An 18733-nucleotide genomic window follows, 5' to 3' on the forward strand; every position below is an offset into this window, starting at 1 on the left:
CCCACTCCAACAGCGAGGGGTTGTTTTTGCTTCTGATTGAGTCAAAACTACGTCTTCCCCAACCTTTCCTCTTCGGAACTACTCATTCTCTTGCTCTCATTTACAATCTCATGACATTGCCAACCCTATTTCTTGCCATATGTTGCCACGACAGGGATTTAATGTAATTAGTATAAATGTTCTAAAAGTTGCGGAGTAATTTGAGAAACAACAATAAATATAATTAATCAGTGAAGCGCTACTGGTATTTATGTACAGAGCTCTGCCAGACATGTTAGAGAAAGAAATTATTCTGTATGAAAAAAAATGCTGAAGATTCATGTCCTTTAATTTGTGAGAATATGTCAAATTAAGTACTGTGTGAGATGAGAAAAATCAAAGCTCTCACGCTCTCATTATTTTTGTATTGTTATAACTGCAAGATATTTCATATGAAAGATCTTGAAAAAATGGCCCTGTGTTTCTGATTCTTGAGCATACTGAACACTGACCCAAAAAAAAAAAAAGGTAAAAAGAATGAAACCTGAAGCCCATAAGAAACAGAAAACTTTAGACTTGTGTTCAGATCACATGCAAAAGTATAATTCACAATTGGAGAGATTTAGTTTTGTTTCAGATGTAGTCAAGTTACATTTTATTTCCTACACTACATGTAGAAACTTGCTTTCTCTGTATGTTTCAAGAATTTGTTCTTCAAAAGAAATGACCCTCAAGATTTTGGCCAACCTCAGACAAATTTTCATCTGCACAAGGAACTGTTCATGGCTCTTCAGTCGCTTTCCACTAGAGAAACTGTTTTATTCCAATGAAGTGATGTGTACAGCGAAAGAACGAAGCACTGAAGACGTAAGCTTGTAGACTTGTAGAATATGGCCCCACTACCGATTTTTATCAAAACCAAGGCACTTGGGCACAGGAGAATTGTCCCACTAGAAGAGGAAACTTCTGGAGCTGGGTAATTTTGTTGAAGTGGTTTCCTTCATCATCTCTTTTGTAGCTATCCTACAGAAAAGGAGAAGGTTCAGAGGTGGCACTGGGAGAAGATGGGAGTTTTCCCTCACCCTTATTATCTTCAATTTTCATTCCAAATGCTTTAAATTGTTGGCCAAAGGTGTAAAACTAAACAGTCTGATTTATTATCAGGGAATTTGACCAGTCCCCTAAGTCCCAACCCAGTTCCACTGGTTACAAAAGTAGCCCCTATTGACTGTCAAGAACCAGGGTCTCCTACGTAAACAGATACCACAAATATGTACATTGGAAACTACTGGAAAGCTAAGGCATAGAGACAGGTGAGAACAGAAACTAAAGATTAGCATAGGAAAACAACCTTTTATGGAGAAATGCAGCGATCACAAATCCATTCTAAAACCGAAGCAGAAGCCAAGGTAATCAAATTTTAATAACCACTTGCTTACTGCACTCCCACGGCAGCAGCAAGATGGTGGGCCAGAGAGAAATTGCTGTCCCAAACACATATACGCCCTCAAGCAAGCCTTCGACCAATACATCAGATTTCTCAACTACTGCATCTTTAAAGATGAACTGAAATAAAACAGAAAAGGCAAAAGCACTAGGGTTCTGATGTTTCCAAGTCTCAATTTAATTACTACTGCTTTTCCAAAGGTTGTGGAACAGTTCTCTGATTTTCACTGCTCTACTTCAAGTTGACCAAAAGGTGACCTTACCTGCTGCAATTTTTATTTTTTACTTTTTACAAAATCTCATACAGAATATCAAAGGCTGGCAGAGATCAAGGGTCTTGCCTGAGTTTTTATATTCAGGACCAGATTCAAAATCCACTTTATTGTGGAAAAATTTTGTGGAGACACACGAGTTGGCTTCCACTGGCTTTGTGTTAACTCTTAAGTGACAGATTCAGAGTGTAGCTGAAGAGAGGACAGCTATTAGTCTCATTGACATCAGTCTGGTCATATGATCTAATATCAATATAGTTATATTGATATTAGAAATAGCCTAAAATTTCCTAGTCATGTGACATCTTAATTCAGGAATGTGGGTGAATGGCTAAAAAAAAAAATAGCCCTGATAACTTGGATTGGCCAAGCGGGGAAGAGAAAGAATAAAGCAGTAATGGTCTTTCCTTGACTTGGGGGACTGGCACACAAATCTGTGGGTCTGGCCAAAGACTAACACAGAACAGGTTCTGTGTAACACAGAACAGGCCCTAGCGTCGGTGCTATTTCTCCCCTCACTACTGACTCCATATCGTATCCTGAAGAATTAGGTCACCTTATCTCTCTGAGGCTCAGTTTGCAATGTAAGAGTAACTACTTCAGAAGACCACTACAAAGTGAAATTAGTAATGATGCCTGATGACTAGTGGTATTTGCAGAACCTCTCTACCTGTAGCTTTGACAGTGAATGCACCCAAAGCATGTCTGTGCTGCACTGAAAACTATGCTCTGGGAATTGGCATTGCCTTTTGGGTGTCCACTGAATTAAAATCCAAAGAGGCTGACCTGGAAAATCATGTGCCTAGCACCAAGCACAAGCAAAGAATGGTTGCTGTCCAGACCAAAAGAATATGTTGGGAAAGACATGGTTATCATATACAGCACAACTACTTTCTAGTGCTCTTGAAAATGGAAATGAACGCTTAGAGATTAAGTTAATGAAGCACTGTGAAGCCCCAGAGACAGAGTAAATTTAATCTGCCAGCAAGATCTGGAGATCAAGAATAAAAGGACCCACTTTTGTGAAAGAGTAACAGATAGTATATGCCCTGAGATAGCAGCACGGGAATGAGATGTTGCCGCAGTCAACTCCAATCAAGAGGAATTTCAGCGTGCACAGAGCCAGCACGGTGAAACCCAAGGGCAGCCTGATGAGTCCACCGTTCACAGTGCAGTGTGGAAAGTGCTCCTCGGAGGAGAGGTCCCACAGAATTACAAAATGCTGTTTTATTTCTCAGTCAATTCTTTACTCAAATAAAACTCCTGTTGAAGTAAAGTAAATGAAACGATCAAGTGCAGCAGTCAAATGATATACTTCCTTGATAAGACTGTTTCATGAAGTAGCAGCCAAAGTATCACAAGAAAGCACAAACACTACAGTTCGACTGAGCTTGCAAGATGATTTATAAATTTTCTTCAAATGCATAATGTATACAAAGTAACTGAATCAAGGTGAAGCCACAGGAGCTCTCAGCACCATAGTGAATTAATGCACCAATAACAACCTACTGAATAATCAGTTCTCCTTCTGTAATTGTATTCATGACTTCCAATGCTATAGCATCAGTGTTAGGGGTCTGGGACACAATATACTTATCTCCTGAAACTCTCATTAAAGCCTAGTCACATCGTGTTACAGAGAAGAGCCACTCTTGCTTCTTAATGTTTGCCTCAACATATTTTACAGTTTGTTTTGTACAAGACTACAGCATGATTCTTGGACATATTTAAGTAAGTTATTGGCATCACTTTTTTCTGCACTACACAATAAAATTGTGTGTATTTGGCAACAGAGTTCATGGACAAGACTATTTTACTTTCAGTATTTTCATCCTTGTCACAAGTAGATTTATTTGCAACTTCCAAGAAGTTCATGTAATGCATTTTTTTTCCTAACAGCAGGATTACTATGAATAATAATTACTGTGGTGCCACGGACAAAAGGAATCAAGCAGTGTTCTGCATTAACATGTACCGAAATGCTTGGGATTTGAGCCTTCCTACAATTAGATTATCAAACAGCTTTTCCCTAGAGCATGAAAGGACATGGAATATTATCCATTCAGCCACAGACCCTGACATCTTCTTTAGCTTATAACTATGTGGACCTCCTGCTGCAATGCTCTCTGTGGAAGATTAAGAAGATCTGGTCTGCCTTAGGTGAATATACTCCACCTTTGCCACAAATGCTTAAGGCAAGGCTCAGGACTGGAAGATAAAGGGTGATGAATATCGCTGGGAATAATGTGAGGTAGGGTTCATCAGACAAGGCAAGGTGCCAAGTGCTGCCACCGGCCCCAGGGAGGTGTCTGGGGATTCAACTGTTAAGACTGAAGGGACGAATGGTGCAAGGAGTCAGAAGTGGGAAGAAAAGTGCTGCAAATCAAAACAGATTTTAACTCTGCTACATAGTAATTTATTGAGAAGATTTGATTAGTGGTTCTGTTTCATTGTCCCAGCCAGACCTACCCTGGGGCCTGTCTCTCAGTCTCTTCTCTATGATGACTTTCCATTGCTTTTTTCTACCTTTATTCATGAACCAGCCCTCTGCCCTGGTCACAATCCACCTTTCTCTGCACAGAGCCCTTCTAATTCCATTCATGGCCCCACTTCTGCCTTGAAGGAAAGTGAAAAAACAGCTATTTCTGCTGCCTGCCCTGAGGCACTGCCAGGCAGCTGCCTCCTTAGCTGTGCACCTCCTCTCTGCAGTTCTGGAAGAGTTTCAGGCAGCTCAGGGCTTTGGACTATCTCACACCTGCCAAGCCAGTTAACGCACAATTAAATCATTAGACTGCAGATAATGTTGGGATGAGCAAATTCGCAAAGGAAGAAAAGGGGATAATGCAGGGTGCATGAGGCTGAGAGGGGGTATGGGGCCGTACAGAGACAACAGGTAGGAATTCCCAGTTAGAGAAGGGGAATTTGTGACTCAGGGCCACTAAAGAGCTGAGACAAATTCCCAGCCTCCCCTCTAGCGTTGCAGAAGTTCACATCCCTTAGGATCCCACCTAAACCCTATGACTAGAATGCTAGCGAATTCTTCCTACTCTAGACTTAGTTGCCATCATCACTCATTTTTTTTCCTGATCCCTGCCACCTCCCCAGATATGTGATGCTTTATCCCTTTGTTTTTTCCCTTTTATAATATCGAGAGAAAGGCAACCAGGTTTAACTCTGGCACTGGCAGTTTTCAGATGATTTTAAAAGCACAGCAATCTCAACGTGCGTGCACTCTGGAAACGGCACCGTTATAACACTTTCATTTTCTTTCAGGGAATGAAGTTTATGCAGAACAAGACAGACCTTGTTCTTAGCACAAATTACCTTATCTTACCTGTCGTGTTACTGTTTGACTGAGGTCTTCTTTTGTATTCAAGATGGGCAATTCAGATTTCTGTAGGAAATGAAACTACATCTAACTTCTCCCTGACCTGGTGGACAGAGGGGAGGGCTCACCCTTTCAGGATAGAGACACCGTCCTGTTATTAGAGCCCATCATGCAGTACTAACGCTCAAAGTGCTGGACTCATTAACCTTGGGCTGTTTTTTCTTTTATCACAAAGCCACAAACATTACTGCATAGGAAACGCTGCAGGGTAAAAGAGAGGGGGCGGGTTTATAAAATCACATCAAGACGGTGGGGTTGGAGCAGGGAGCAGCATATCCTAAACTCCATGGTAAAGGGAGCTGTGGTGGCTTGATGCTTTTGCCAGTGTCAAACTGGAAACTGCCATAGGAGATGCCATGACACAAACATGTACATAGAAAACACAGCTAATAATTGCTCACCTTTTCTTCATTACCAGCACGACCCCCAGGAATATAATGACGAACAGCAAGATGCCTGCAATGACTCCAGCAATTTTAACAGTATGGTCGGTCTGCTTTTCAGGCTCTGGGTCTGGTTTTCGAGTGGCAGCCCCTATGGAATCAGTAAATGTAAAAGAGGAGGGAGAAAAAAAATGTTATTCTTCTAATTGTCATACATTTAACCTACCATATAATAAATCTTATCCTGGACCAAGAGACATCAGTGCTTGATCTCTTGAGAAAACAAAAACCAAAAACAAAACCTGCTTTCATATGCATTGACAGAAATAAATTGTTCACGTTACTCCATTTCACTAAATCACAACACAGGCTGGATACCACGGCCAGATCCAATTCTTTTATAAGAACCCCTTCACAGAAAGAAATTTCTGTATTTTTATTATCTGTTCTGGCTCCCTGTTTTTTCTGCCGTTTAGAAAGTTGCTAGCAATACAATAAATGTCCTAAGCCTTTATCCAAATTTGATTTGCTGGAACATTTTCCTCAATTATTTTTCATAAATGAAGCCGTAATTCCATAACATATTAGCTTAAACACCTGGAAAAGTGAGATAAGCTCATTTACCACGCATTTTACCAGCAATTGTTTTTTTACACAATAGACTTTTTTTTTTGCCTTTGGAAATCTAAATCTAGGTCACATCTGGTAGGCAAAAAGACTCCTTCTAAGCAATTTATTCACCAAGTGGGAAGCAGCTGATGATCACACCACTGGCACCCACATTTAATATCTGTTTAAATGAGATAACCAGTGCCTTACAGCAGCTACTGTCTTAGCTTTTCCAGCTTTTCCATTTTTAAAAAATAACATCATTTGTACTGTTTACTGTATAATGTGATGGAACGTCAAATCCATGTCTGATGAAATATCCATTTCCTCTACTAAATGACTTCAGGATGAAAAATGCTAAGGAAGCAATATTCAATTCACAAACTGCTTTTTTCTTTTTTTCTTTTTTTTTTAATCAAAATGTGGTAGTATTTATCATTTGAGGCACCATGCCATTAAGTGGACGCAGGGATTTATGTGTCACTTCCCTGCTACAGTCTTTTTGGGAAGGAGGAAGGAAGAGTAAACTCTTATTAAAATATAATATTTTAAGGACACACTCATCTCATTGCCTGCGTTCCAGGAAGGATTTTGAAAGCACCAATTATATTTTACTTCTTTCTCATTTCCTTTTTTGGGGGAAGAAAACAATTTAGTGGTCAATTTACATTCAAACACATTTTCTGAAAATTACTAGGAAAAAAAAATGTAATGCTTCTTATCAATCATAACCAGCATTTTCAAAGACAGTATTTCCCATCACCCACAATTATACATTTGGTCTGCACCTTCGAAACACCTTACCACCTTGAATGACAGGGTAGCCTGGCAATTTGTACTGATGCCATAAAAGACACCAAGCTTTAATCAAAATATACCTGGAACTAGTTGTTCTGTGTTCTTTGGAAAACTCTGGCCCTGGCACTTTGTGTGATGGACAAGCTGGAGGAAATGATCTGCGATCACCTGTCTCTGTGTCCAGTCCCAGCACAGCACCCACCATGGTTGTTCACCCATCAGGACATTAGAGTCCTGAGCTAGTCAAATCCTACTCCATAGGAACAGAATCTGCCTCTGTATGTTCTGCTATGCATAGGCACAAAACTCTGCTATAAGCAGTTCTATTTTTATTTTCCTCGTCTCATACAGAAATGCTTTTTATAAGGCAAGTCTTTGTTCCTGTCATCTGCTCAGCACTCAGGAGTGCAGGGGGTATTCAGAAGACATCTCGAGCATCTCCGTGCAGAGGGCAGCTGCTGAGCTGAACCCGGCGAGCAGGAAGATGCCAATCAAGTACGACAGAGATGGTAAGCGATGATACGGACTTTGCTGTCCTGTTTTAAAACTAAAATCCAAGCAAAGAAGATTCCTTAGTTAACCACAAACATCATCTTGTCAAATACAGCTTCTAGGAGCGGTTTCTTCCAGTCTTGCCTGCATTATCATCTTTGGGCCTCCTCACTGGAATGCTCGCCTGTTTGGCCTTCTTTAAATCAAACTGCCTGATGGCCTCATTCCTTCCCGTGAGGCTCCTAGTAGTAGCTCACTAGAAGCATGAAGGTTCCACCTCAAAACTATGAGAGGCAGCCTTGCTGAATTAACAGGTTTTATCCAATGTCGTGTCTCTCTGCGACAGCACAGGGTCCCCACTTCAGTAGAACTGCCAGGGTAACACTATGCAGAGGAGACAATACCAAAATATTATTCAGAGTATGTGTTTCCACATACTGTGGAGCACAACTTTTATGGGATGTCTTCAATGATACCGTGCATTGTTCCCTTGGGAATCATGGACAAGCTGGAGAATCCATCATTATTGCACATTCTCCAAAGAAATCCCACCCACAAGGAGCGATACAGAGCTAACATCCCTATATTGCATCAGTGATTTATCCAGTTCAGGATGATCTTAATTGGGCCAGGGAAAGGCACAGGCCATGCCACCCTGAGCATCCCGCTGTGACAGACTCAACATGATTCATAACAGACATGGTCTTAGACTGGAAACATGATGTCTTAAATCCTTTTAAAAAATCAAAAAATCATCATTTTTATCATTAAATATTACAAAAACATCATTAAATATTGCTAAATCTAGATATTGACATTAACTCAAATTGTATTTGGTTGCATTCACTATTTTCCATTCCCTGCCTGATTTCTCTTTTGGCTTCTTTCTCAGTGTCAGCGGATTCCCAGTCAAATAAGTAAACAGAAAAAAAAATCAAACATATTTATTTCTTTAATTTGCTACTTTTCACCTTTACTAAGCATTTCTTGGGTCTTTTAGTATTAGAAATTACTGATCTCTTTTTTTCTTAATATTGTTGAACATTGTCTGTACTTTCAATACAGCTCATGCTATTTTTACATGCAACCAATCAAAGTCATTTCCTACATATTCCTAACACTCCTGTTATACTCCTATTTGCTGTGAGACAGTAAATAGCACTGCATCGTATTCTAGCTGAGAACAAACAGTTTTTCTGAAACAAGATTAAAAAAAATCTCTCTGTGGTATTCCTCCCCCTTCTCCATCCCCCTTCTCCATTCTGTTTGGTTTTCTTTTGACACCAGATGGATGCTGGACATGCTGCTGATGCAGTTTCCTATGAAAGCTGCATTCCCACCCTCAGTGCAGTGATGAATTTTGAACCTTTTATGACTTGCAGGTAATTCCTGTTTTCCTCCACTGAACACAATGTGGCATTTTTCAAAACTCAAATTTGAGCTGGTTCTGCCAGTTTAGTTCAGTTCCTGCTGAAATTCCTCACAGTCTTGTGTGAATCCTATTAACCTGAATTACCTAGCAGCCCTTTCTACATTTGCTGCCTCAACATTTATTCTTCCAAATGTTTAATAAGCATAGTGTTAATAAGTATAGTGTTAATATACAGTAATACACCTTTAAGTACATTAGCTATGATAAAACTTGGCAGTTTATTTCTCTTCTGTTCCTGTGTTACAGACATTTTTTGATCCAATGTAATACTCTGTCTTTCCCTTCATAACTACTTTTCAATTTACTTTTAACCATGTCCACATCAACAATCGCATTGGCACCAGGGAGCCAAAAACTAAACTGTGTTTGGAGATCTCAGCAGCCAGGGGCAGAAGTTGTGAAATCCACTTTGTCAGCTGAAAAACTGTAACGTCAGCCCGCACCTTTAATTTTATTTGTATCATTTCAAAAGAGATTTGGAAAAGGACTGTTGCGGGTTTTAGAAAAAAAAAATGAAGGTTGCCATTTGGGCAATAGTGTGTCTGCTTGACACACTTGACTGTACCGACACATTCTAAAAAACCTGAGTGAAATGCAACTTTTCTATATAAAAATAATTAATTATCCACTATTGTATCATGATATTATAGTCCTGGTATTTATTCTGTTTATCATTGTTGATTCAACCAGTTTGTCAGATACAGTGATTTTTAAGTAAATAGCTACAAGACTAGTGGTCTTCTGCATCTCTGTCTGAGCATCTATTTTTAATGACAGACTGCATTTTGCTGTCAACTGCCGAGCTAAGCCAACGTATTGTCCTTACAACACTGGACTTGATGGCTTATGGGGTTTTGTTTGTTTTAATTTCAGACTTTTGATTTCACTCTTCTATGCAGGTTCAGCCTGAGTTGAACCTTGCTGAACAACCTCTCTTTCTCACTGAGTCCATCAAGGGGAGCAGATTTAGAATAATCTGGGCAAAATGAACAAATATATTGTGGTCCACCTGTACAGAGGTCACTTAAAAGTCATGGGTGTAGGATAGCTCAAGGGATCTGTTTAGGAAATGAAGGGACAGGGAAATGCTTCCTGTCTGATTGAAAAGGATTAAGGAGCTGATTTTGGAAAGCCCTAACTTGACGAGAACAAACTGCAGAGCTTCCTGCTAGGAGTGAAAAACAGAGAGACATCTGCTACATCTCGACAAACCTCAACATACAACAAACACGAGCAAAACGAGCTTCCTGATGAACCTGAAGGACAGTAACATAGTTTGATTCCATACCCTTAGCTATTCACATTTCCAATTAATCTCGGCTCTTCCAATTTCCCTTGTACATATTTATTGCCCATTCTTTGCAGCTTTCCCTACAGTTAGATTTGCAAATGTGAAACATCTTTCCCTTCTTTTTTCTTAAACCTAGGTTTTTTCTTAACCTAGAAAAACTGTCATTCAGCCGGCCTGATTTATGCCTTTCCATCATGGTTCCCCTTTTGTTCAGTACCTTACAAGACTCGGTGATTATCTTTGTAAGTAGGATCCATGAGATGCCTATAGATTTTACCTCACTTATTTTTGACTCTCAGACCTTTTCATCTAGCCTCTTCTTTATATTGAAATCTTCTTTTCTGAAGTTTAGTGATTACTCTGCCACTTTTCAGCATCTAACGCCTCTTTAGATTTTGAAGTGAATTCTATTCTAGTCACTAATATTTAGTGTCTTCTGCCATGTGAATTCTTAAATTATTTCATCCAGCGAAATTCCTGCTGTTGTAGCCTTATTCAAATGATGGGTTAAAAGAGAGAGTAAAAGGTGGAAGGGCTTAAAAAACAGGGTAATAAAAAAAAAATCCTCAATCTTTGAAGCATTTCTAGTTCTCAGCCAGGATACACAGGTCTGGTATTAACATAGAAATAATTTGACCTTTGGGGAAAATTGTTTTGCAATTTCCTTCAATGGGAAATTTCACTTTGCTTTGTGATTCAGAAGGCACAAAAGTGCCATGTTATTGATCCAAACCAAAAGCTTATGAGCAGTAATCTTCTGTAGGTAGTTTAGGGATAGAAGAGTTTAACTATTACTCAAGAACATGGAATCAAAGACTCTGGACTGAGTGAAACAAGCAAGCAAAACACCATTCCCTTAAACTAGGCAAACTTGTTTCCTTTCACTTTTCAAAACCAGTAAGAATTTTCTGTAGTAACAGAAATGGAGCTCCACCAAATTAAACAAAAGCTCTCTCTCTCTTTTTTTTTTTTTTGAATTAACAAAGTTTGGACTTGATTTTACAATATTGATGAACTGCCTTCTATAAAAAGGTAGTTAGGTCACTGTATGAAAAAAAATTACCATCAAAATAACCCTGGCACAACAGCCTGGAGCTGCTAGTCCTATTTACAAACAAAGGAATACAATAAAAGCTACAACTACCAAAGACTAGCTATAGATTGTTTTGTCTGAAGCAATTTTAATAAAATCCGGACATTTTTTCCTTCTATTGCAGTCAATAAACAATCCCTTCCTTTAATATAGTAAACTGGCCTCATTTGATTTCTCCCACTCAAGGGCGATCACAGTTGCTGCTTTTTCACTTTCTTCCTGCAGCCTTGACTTCTGAAAAGGTGCTTGCTTGATAAGGCACTGTCAAGCCTCTTCTAACTGAATTTCACTCGTAGTTGTTCCAGTGACAGATGTAAAGGACAACTTAAAAGCTTTAAGGTAATAATACTGTTAGATTGTCTTGGTCTCCAGTAAAGCTAACTTACCTTCATTATTTTTTTATATTAACTATTGACCCATACTACACAAAAACTAGCAATATCCCACTGTTTCTATCTGAAGTAAATGATCGCCCTACAAGGATTCACATCCTCCCGAGGTGAGGCGTGCAATCAAATTCTTATGCAGGTGGTGTGATTTAACTATTATCACTTCTCAGCACCTACTTTCAGCTTACTTGGCACAGAGGGCCAGGAAACGGAGATGTTATACCCCTGTGTGACAGCTGCACTGTGATTAGGTGGCCAGAATCATGCAAAATGGTACAAGGTAGAAAAGAGACACTGATGTGTGATGCTTCCTTTGAATATCCACCCTAGAGTCTTACTGACACAGCCATGAAGTAGCTGGATGGAAAAGACCAGAGAAGTCAGCTTTAAAGAGTCTGACCGTATCCAGGTCATCACAAATTACAGGAGTGAATGCAAAGGCTACTATCACTACTGCGCCCTGTTATTTGCGTGATAGTAGGACCCAGAAGCTCTAAATTAAGTGGCAGCCCCACTGTGCTATGAGCAAACACATAGCAAAGCACCCTAAACCCTACTATTGAATGGAGGCACACTGTAATAGGCAGGTGTAGCAACCAGAAGTCAGAGAGGGAGAGAAATACTCTTAAGAAAATGCCCTTCTAATACCCAAGTAAGACCCCTCTATCCTTCCTGCTCTTGTAGCCAGTCAGCATCACACAGCATTTTCAGTAAGTAGCACAAGCAGAAGCAATGATTTGAGGGACAGAGTAATGTTTTTACGGGTGACTTTGGTCAGGGTGTTTCAAGGGGAATAACATAAAGATTCTTGTACAAAAAGCAGACAAAGTGGTGCCAAAAGTAAGAGGCTTGCAGAAAGAGCAATATGACAAAATAGGAAAGTACATGGATAAATTTTTTTCCTGAAGAGTCTGTGCTACTGGTATGTAAGGGAGTGCTCCAGAGAGGCAGGTCTGTCTTATAAATGCAGAGTGATCAGCAGGGACTCTGGCCCTTTCTCACAGCCTGCTAACACCTGAATGGTGCTGTTGTGGAAAACGGTAGAGCTGTGGAAAATGTCCATTTTCCCCCACACATATCTCCTCTGCACTTTCCCCCCTCGCAACATTCATTGTTCTAGGTCTATAGCAGCACTGCCATTGTTATGGAAAGCCAAGCCAGTTGAAAGTGCTGTTTGAGTTTCAAGTTCATTCCAGGAGCCAGGATTTGTGACTTGGAGAAGACCCAAAACCCATACAGATTTGTAGATGAAATGAATTACTACCCTGGCTAGTCTGTTTACACTGTAAGTGGCTGGCAGTCAGTGCTCATCTGCTAGCCAGTGTGTATTCTGCTAACGAAAGTCTTGGTTTTATTACTCCTGGTAGAACTCCAGCTAAGGGAGAAAGCTCTCCCTCCCCTTCATCGCTGCGAGCTTTCAAATCAATGTTCCTGTTTCTCCTTTGAAACTGTACTGCTTTTTTGTCCATACGGTGGAAGTTATGAGGTGTTGGTGGGCAGGGTATATTTGTGACAGAAGGTGGTTTTGATCAGCATTTTTTTTTTCTCTCTAGCCTATGCCTTGAATGTATTTGTTTTTATAATGCCTTGGCGCAAGGTCTGCTTTGCTTCTCTTTTTATAGTATTTTTCCTTTCTGTTTTCTGGCTTCTTTTGGAAGTGCTTATGTATAAATTGCTTTCTTTTCTTTTCTTTTTTTTTTTCCATGGGGCAGGGATTAGGTTTTCATTCTGTTTTTTTCAGCATTGAAGCCATTTGGGTGTTGAAATCAATATATCTCAGTTCTCCCTCCTATGACTAAATCTGTTTTTTGAATGTCTGGAACATAGAGAAAATGGCACCCATATTTTAGCAGGGAGCATCTCCTCCATGACTTATGGTCTTCGCTACAATACATATTGCTACTCAGAGATCCTCCTTCCCTAAAAAAGAATTTTGTACTTCCACAAGACAGCTATGCTGATTTAGTATATTGTTTATTTGGTGTTTTTTAATAGCATAAAAAACATGTCTTGTTAAAAGATCCCTGCTATAGAGGGACTATCAAAATAAGGCTCCACTGTGTAACAGTAATTATGAATTATTGATTCTGTTTGCGATATTCTTTACAAAAATGTAAATATGAGCAACACAATTGCATGAACAGAAATGCAAAGAACTACCTCACCAGTGAATATGACTCATTTAGCTGACTATCAAGTGAACCATTACTCTCACTGGTAGTGGTTCATGTTAGTGCATATGAGCAAAAAGCCTGTTTTTAACATCTGTGTTAAAAGATAATAATAATCGTTATAATATGTGCCTAGAACAAATAAAGTTCCTAGCTTGACACACATCTTCTGGTCTCAAATGAGCTATTTTTTAAATGGGATTTTCAGCCTGGGCACCCGACACAGGATTTTTCTGGAGGTTGCAGTAAAAAAACGAAAAAAAAAAAAAAAAAAAAAAAAAAAAAGGTTTGCAGGAAAACAAGCAAGCATGACTTGATAGCTTTTCTCCCCAGAAAAACAAATATTCCTAATAACTATTCTTTTCCCAACTAAAGAAATATATCTAGAATTTATAGAAATTTCCTCTCCAGTGGGCAAACCTACAGTTGAAAGTCTACACTTGTACAGAAAGAGACACTTAAGTTCTGGCACTTCAAAAGTGCTAAGATCATTAAGGGATGCCTAAGCTATATTCAGCAGCCTTCACTGCATCCAGAATTCAATAACCAGTATAGAACGCACAGAAAAAAATTACTCTGTTCTTTGGAAAAAAAAAAAAATCCTACGAAGAAATATAAATATACTTTGCAACCTTAAGTATTCAGATACTTAAGTATTTAAAGGATCCTTCCACTTAAATTTGTTCTAGGAGAAAAGTCTGCTTATGTCTTTACACAACCCCACTCTGTATGGAGTTGGCTAAAGCAGCAGCCACAATGGTGCACATCACAGATCCCTATCTCTGCAAAAGGAGAGGCCATGGCAGCATATCCGAAAAAAAAAAAAAAAAAGACTCTACCTGAAGTATCTGCTTGTACTCAGCTGGCCTCCATCAGGCAAAGGAGACATGAGGTCAGATCACAGTTGAGAAAAGATCCAACACTTCTGCAGCTGAGTTACTCAAGGTGAAATTCAAATTTAGAACTAGACTTTCTAGACATGGACACATGCAACTATTTCATTTTCCACTCATGAATGCAAGGAACCACCATTCAAGCATGGAAACTGATTAATATGAAAACTGCAGTAAAATATCATCCTCTGATGCTGCTGCCATGGGGATTTAACTTCAGGAGCACTAATGAACTGATCCAAGTGGGAAGTCAGTGAAGGCTGAAGGTAAATTCACTGTTAGGAGGAATCTGGAGAGGGTGAGGACAATGGACAATACAGCAAAGCAAACCAAGGTTTTAAGACTGTGCATCAATGTAATTTTGAGTCTACACTGTCACTGACTCACAGATGAGGCTGACATTCTTGCTGATTTCCATTACGAGCCCCTTCTCCATTGTATTCCCTTTGAAGTGTTCTTTGGGAACAGTCCCTCTCAAAGAATTTACCTTTCATCACCCACCACCTACCTCTTTTCTCAGAGTAAAGTATGACATAATTCACATTTCAAATGAAAGCATATATATGATGATGCATATAGAAAAGTAAAACATATTTATGATAAACTTATTAAAAGCAGAACAAAAGACAACCCTTTAGACAACCCTAACACAAAATGTATTTAAAAATACTGTTTTGTGAGAGAAATCTTGGTTAGAGGAACTGGAAATGAGAAGCAGCACAAGAAAGGCACAATAATTTCACAGAATTCTGTCTTTTTGCCAACACAAGGCCTTTGTTCACAATTCAAAACCATTTACAGTACTGCCAATAAAAAAAGAAGTTTTAACTGAGCCAATGCTAGATGAAGGAAGAATCTAGTATAGGGACAAGAATAGACTAGGCCTCTTCTGAATGCATAACTGATTATCACTGATTTGCATTTCATTTTTCGTATATTTCCTGCAGTTTGCAGAGGTTAAAGGAAAATCTCAGAACTGTCATATTTGATTAAGAATGCCTTAAATAGTCATTTTTCTCTTCTGTCCTTTTCATATCACTTTTAATTATTGCCACATTTACTCACAAACAGAAGCTGTCTAATTCAATGACAGCATATTGCAAAATGCAAAATATGACCAATTTGATTCAGCAAGGTTTCATGAATATCTTGTTCAGTTCAGACCCCAGAAGACCCCTTGAGTTTCAGAGCTGAACTCAAAAGATAAAGTAGATGTAAAACCCCTGTTATTTCCCCTGATCTTTGCTTAAACCCATGTGAGACAGCACCTTCCACATGGTATTATGCAAAACTATCCCTTAGCTGTCATTGGCACAGGAATTTTCGATTTACACATAAACTTCTGAACTATTTACACTGAAACTTCTTGTCAGCAATAACCACTAGGAAAAGGATATCAAAGTTCATAGTTTTGGTAAAATAAGCAAGTACAAACACTTATTTGAATGCCTATAAGAGTCTCACAGTCTAACTTCCATTACTGAACAGAAGGACATTTTCAGTATGATTTCTGGAGAAGGAAGTATGGAAATCCAATGAACAATTATACTCATGACTTGCAACATGTTCAGATATTACTCCAGGTCAATAAATGTCGTGTATATGTTTATTAAAATTTCAGATATTTCATGGAACCTAGAAACTATGTGAATTGCTGAAACATTATTTTGCCTAAAGTCCTGCGTCCCTTGATTTAAGTCAATGATAATACTCAGCTCCATGTAAGAGTGCTCTGTTTAACCTTAGCACAGTGTAATGTTAGTCTCCATATTCATATAGATGTAATCCATGTAATATTGCATTGCATGTTTATCAAAATCCCTGGTGATACAAACACCAGATTTTTAGTACTTCAGAACTAAAGGTTATTCTGCCCAAACAGGTCCCACATTTTCTTTCAAATGAAAATTCTAATTGCTTAGCATTTTATGAATACAGTCAATAACTACAGATGGGAAACAATGGAACTCATACTTTTTTTAGATAGCAATTATGTCTCTGAATTTCTGACTCTTCCCTTGTCTCTCCTTAATTTTTCATTGTGGTACATGCAAAACATGTTCAGCTTTGAACATAACTATCAGAGACATCTTTTTTTTATATAGAAATGAAGTAACAGACTTCATTTCTTCTGTATACAACACAGACCCATTCTCTAAAATATTAATTAATGATCTTGTTTTGTTTTGCATTTTCTGCCTCTCTATAGATTGCTGAAGCTGAAATGTTTTGGATTAGATGTGATGCTGATTTGTGCCACACAGATGGCAGAGATTCCTCAAATTCCTCAAATTTGTTAGTGTTTACCCTGGTCAGTTCATTCATATTTTCATCTTTATGATTGTTTTTTATGTCACCAGTTTCCATTATGACATTAAGAAAACACAGCCAAAAAAAAAACACCCAACCCCAAAACAACCCTTGAACACCTTCGTGGATAGCTATGTAAGATGACAAATTGCTAGGCAAAGAGATCATTTTTCAAGTTAGAATGAAAAAAACAGACACATCTTTAGTGTCTAAAGCTAAATTTTGTTTCTGTCTCTTCACTAAAGAGATAATAGGCACTTTGGATCATATTCAGCTATGACAAGAATGCTCAAATTTCCAAATCAGGTCGTTGGTGTTTGAGGGACAACACAGCTCCTGCAACCACTGACTTGACTCGGTGGCACACAGCTGTTTGATTCTTCTGAATAAAAGGTGGTGTCTGCTCTCACAGGACAAAATCTAACCCACTAGGCTGCTCAGTCCTTCCTAAAGGACAAGGAACGATTCATGCTTCCTTCCAGTTCACGGGACCTTCTCCAAGTGTTCCTGTCCCAAGCGTGCGGAGTTGCTGGCTCCGAAGGCTCCGAGGGCCTCCCGTCCTGAGATTTATTCCTTCATATTTTGGGTTGGTTATTTCAGCATTTGTAAATGGTTATCAGCATTATTATTGGGCCTTCTCCATATAATTTTTTAACCTTAGCTCTCTTATTCAGGTGTTCTGTGGAAAATCTATTTATGTTTAAATACTACGCGCTTTGGCTGCTCTGTTTTAAAAAAAAGAAAACTTGCTATTTGACTGAAGTGTACCCCCCAAAAAAAAAGGCAAAAGGAAACAGTAGCTCCCATGGCACTCCTGTATGCCCTTAACATTTTCTTGTAACTATACTGTTCTATAGATGAAACTGCCATTGCAAAAATGACAAATACAACACATAAAAGAACAAAAAAGGGCAATAAATCACAAGTGACACTCCAGCCCATTAAAATGCACTCAGCTGGTGTTGCAGAAAGTAGAAAGATTTCCCTGTGCTTTACATTCCGCCCAATTGAACACGCAGGATGAGAATCCTTGAACAACCAACACAACAAATGTTGGTGCCACAGCACAAAAACTGCCTCAGAATTTCACTTTGCGGGGTCCAACCCCTTCTTGCTCTGCTTTCCTTGTCGCTTGGCCTTGCAGTGGCACTGTAGGACCACTTTGACGTGACACCATCTAGGTGATCAATCTCTCCTTGAAGATTATGCTTAACTGCTACTGATCTAAATGGGTGCTATGTTCAGAAGCATTAGGAGATGAACAAACTCCTAAAATGCACCGTTCATCCCACATTCACACATGCACATAGCTGTGTTGCTACAGACAACGCTGCAGTGTCCGACTAGGAAACCGTCGATTCTCAGTTAACTCAAACAGCCCTTCGAGTTCCATCATGTCAGAAGATACCAAAGGCAATAAGTCAGGATGGAGGAAAATGAATTTGAAAGTCTGTCCAGCCCTTGTTGCTACACCACAAATGTGTTACGTTGTACAGGAGAGGCCACAAATACTGCGAAAGAAATCATCTAGTTCTATCCAGCAAGCTAGATAAATAGGAAAGCAGTCCTTCTCAAGGTCATGCTGCTACTTTTTGTGTTAATAAACTATATGGTCAATAATGCAGCACAAATCTACAGTAAATATCTTGATAACACAAAATTTAAACGAAGCTGCAATTTAAGCAATGACTTCAGTTCTTTTTTTTTTTTTTAACATTTACATGTCTGAGAACAGAATCTGACCCAGACTACTGTAATAAATCTTACGGATTGAATTTTGTATCTGA

General features: G+C 39.0%; 1 protein-coding gene across 1 annotated transcript in view; it reads right to left on the reverse strand.

Annotated features, from left to right (window-relative positions):
* Positions 1 to 18733, reverse strand: part of PTPRM (protein tyrosine phosphatase receptor type M) — a 423056-nt gene that overhangs the window by 138200 nt on the left and 266123 nt on the right. Inside the window, exon 15 of the mRNA XM_088524079.1 lies at positions 5487 to 5619. Coding sequence (XP_088380205.1) covers positions 5487 to 5619 — 133 coding nt within the window. The remainder of the gene's footprint in view (positions 1 to 5486; positions 5620 to 18733) is intronic.

This window comes from Tinamus guttatus, unplaced genomic scaffold (assembly GCF_059628265.1).
Source record: "Tinamus guttatus ecotype Peru unplaced genomic scaffold, ASM5962826v1 Tinamus_guttatus_pri_ptg000203l, whole genome shotgun sequence".
NCBI classification, from domain to species: Eukaryota; Metazoa; Chordata; class Aves; order Tinamiformes; family Tinamidae; genus Tinamus; species Tinamus guttatus.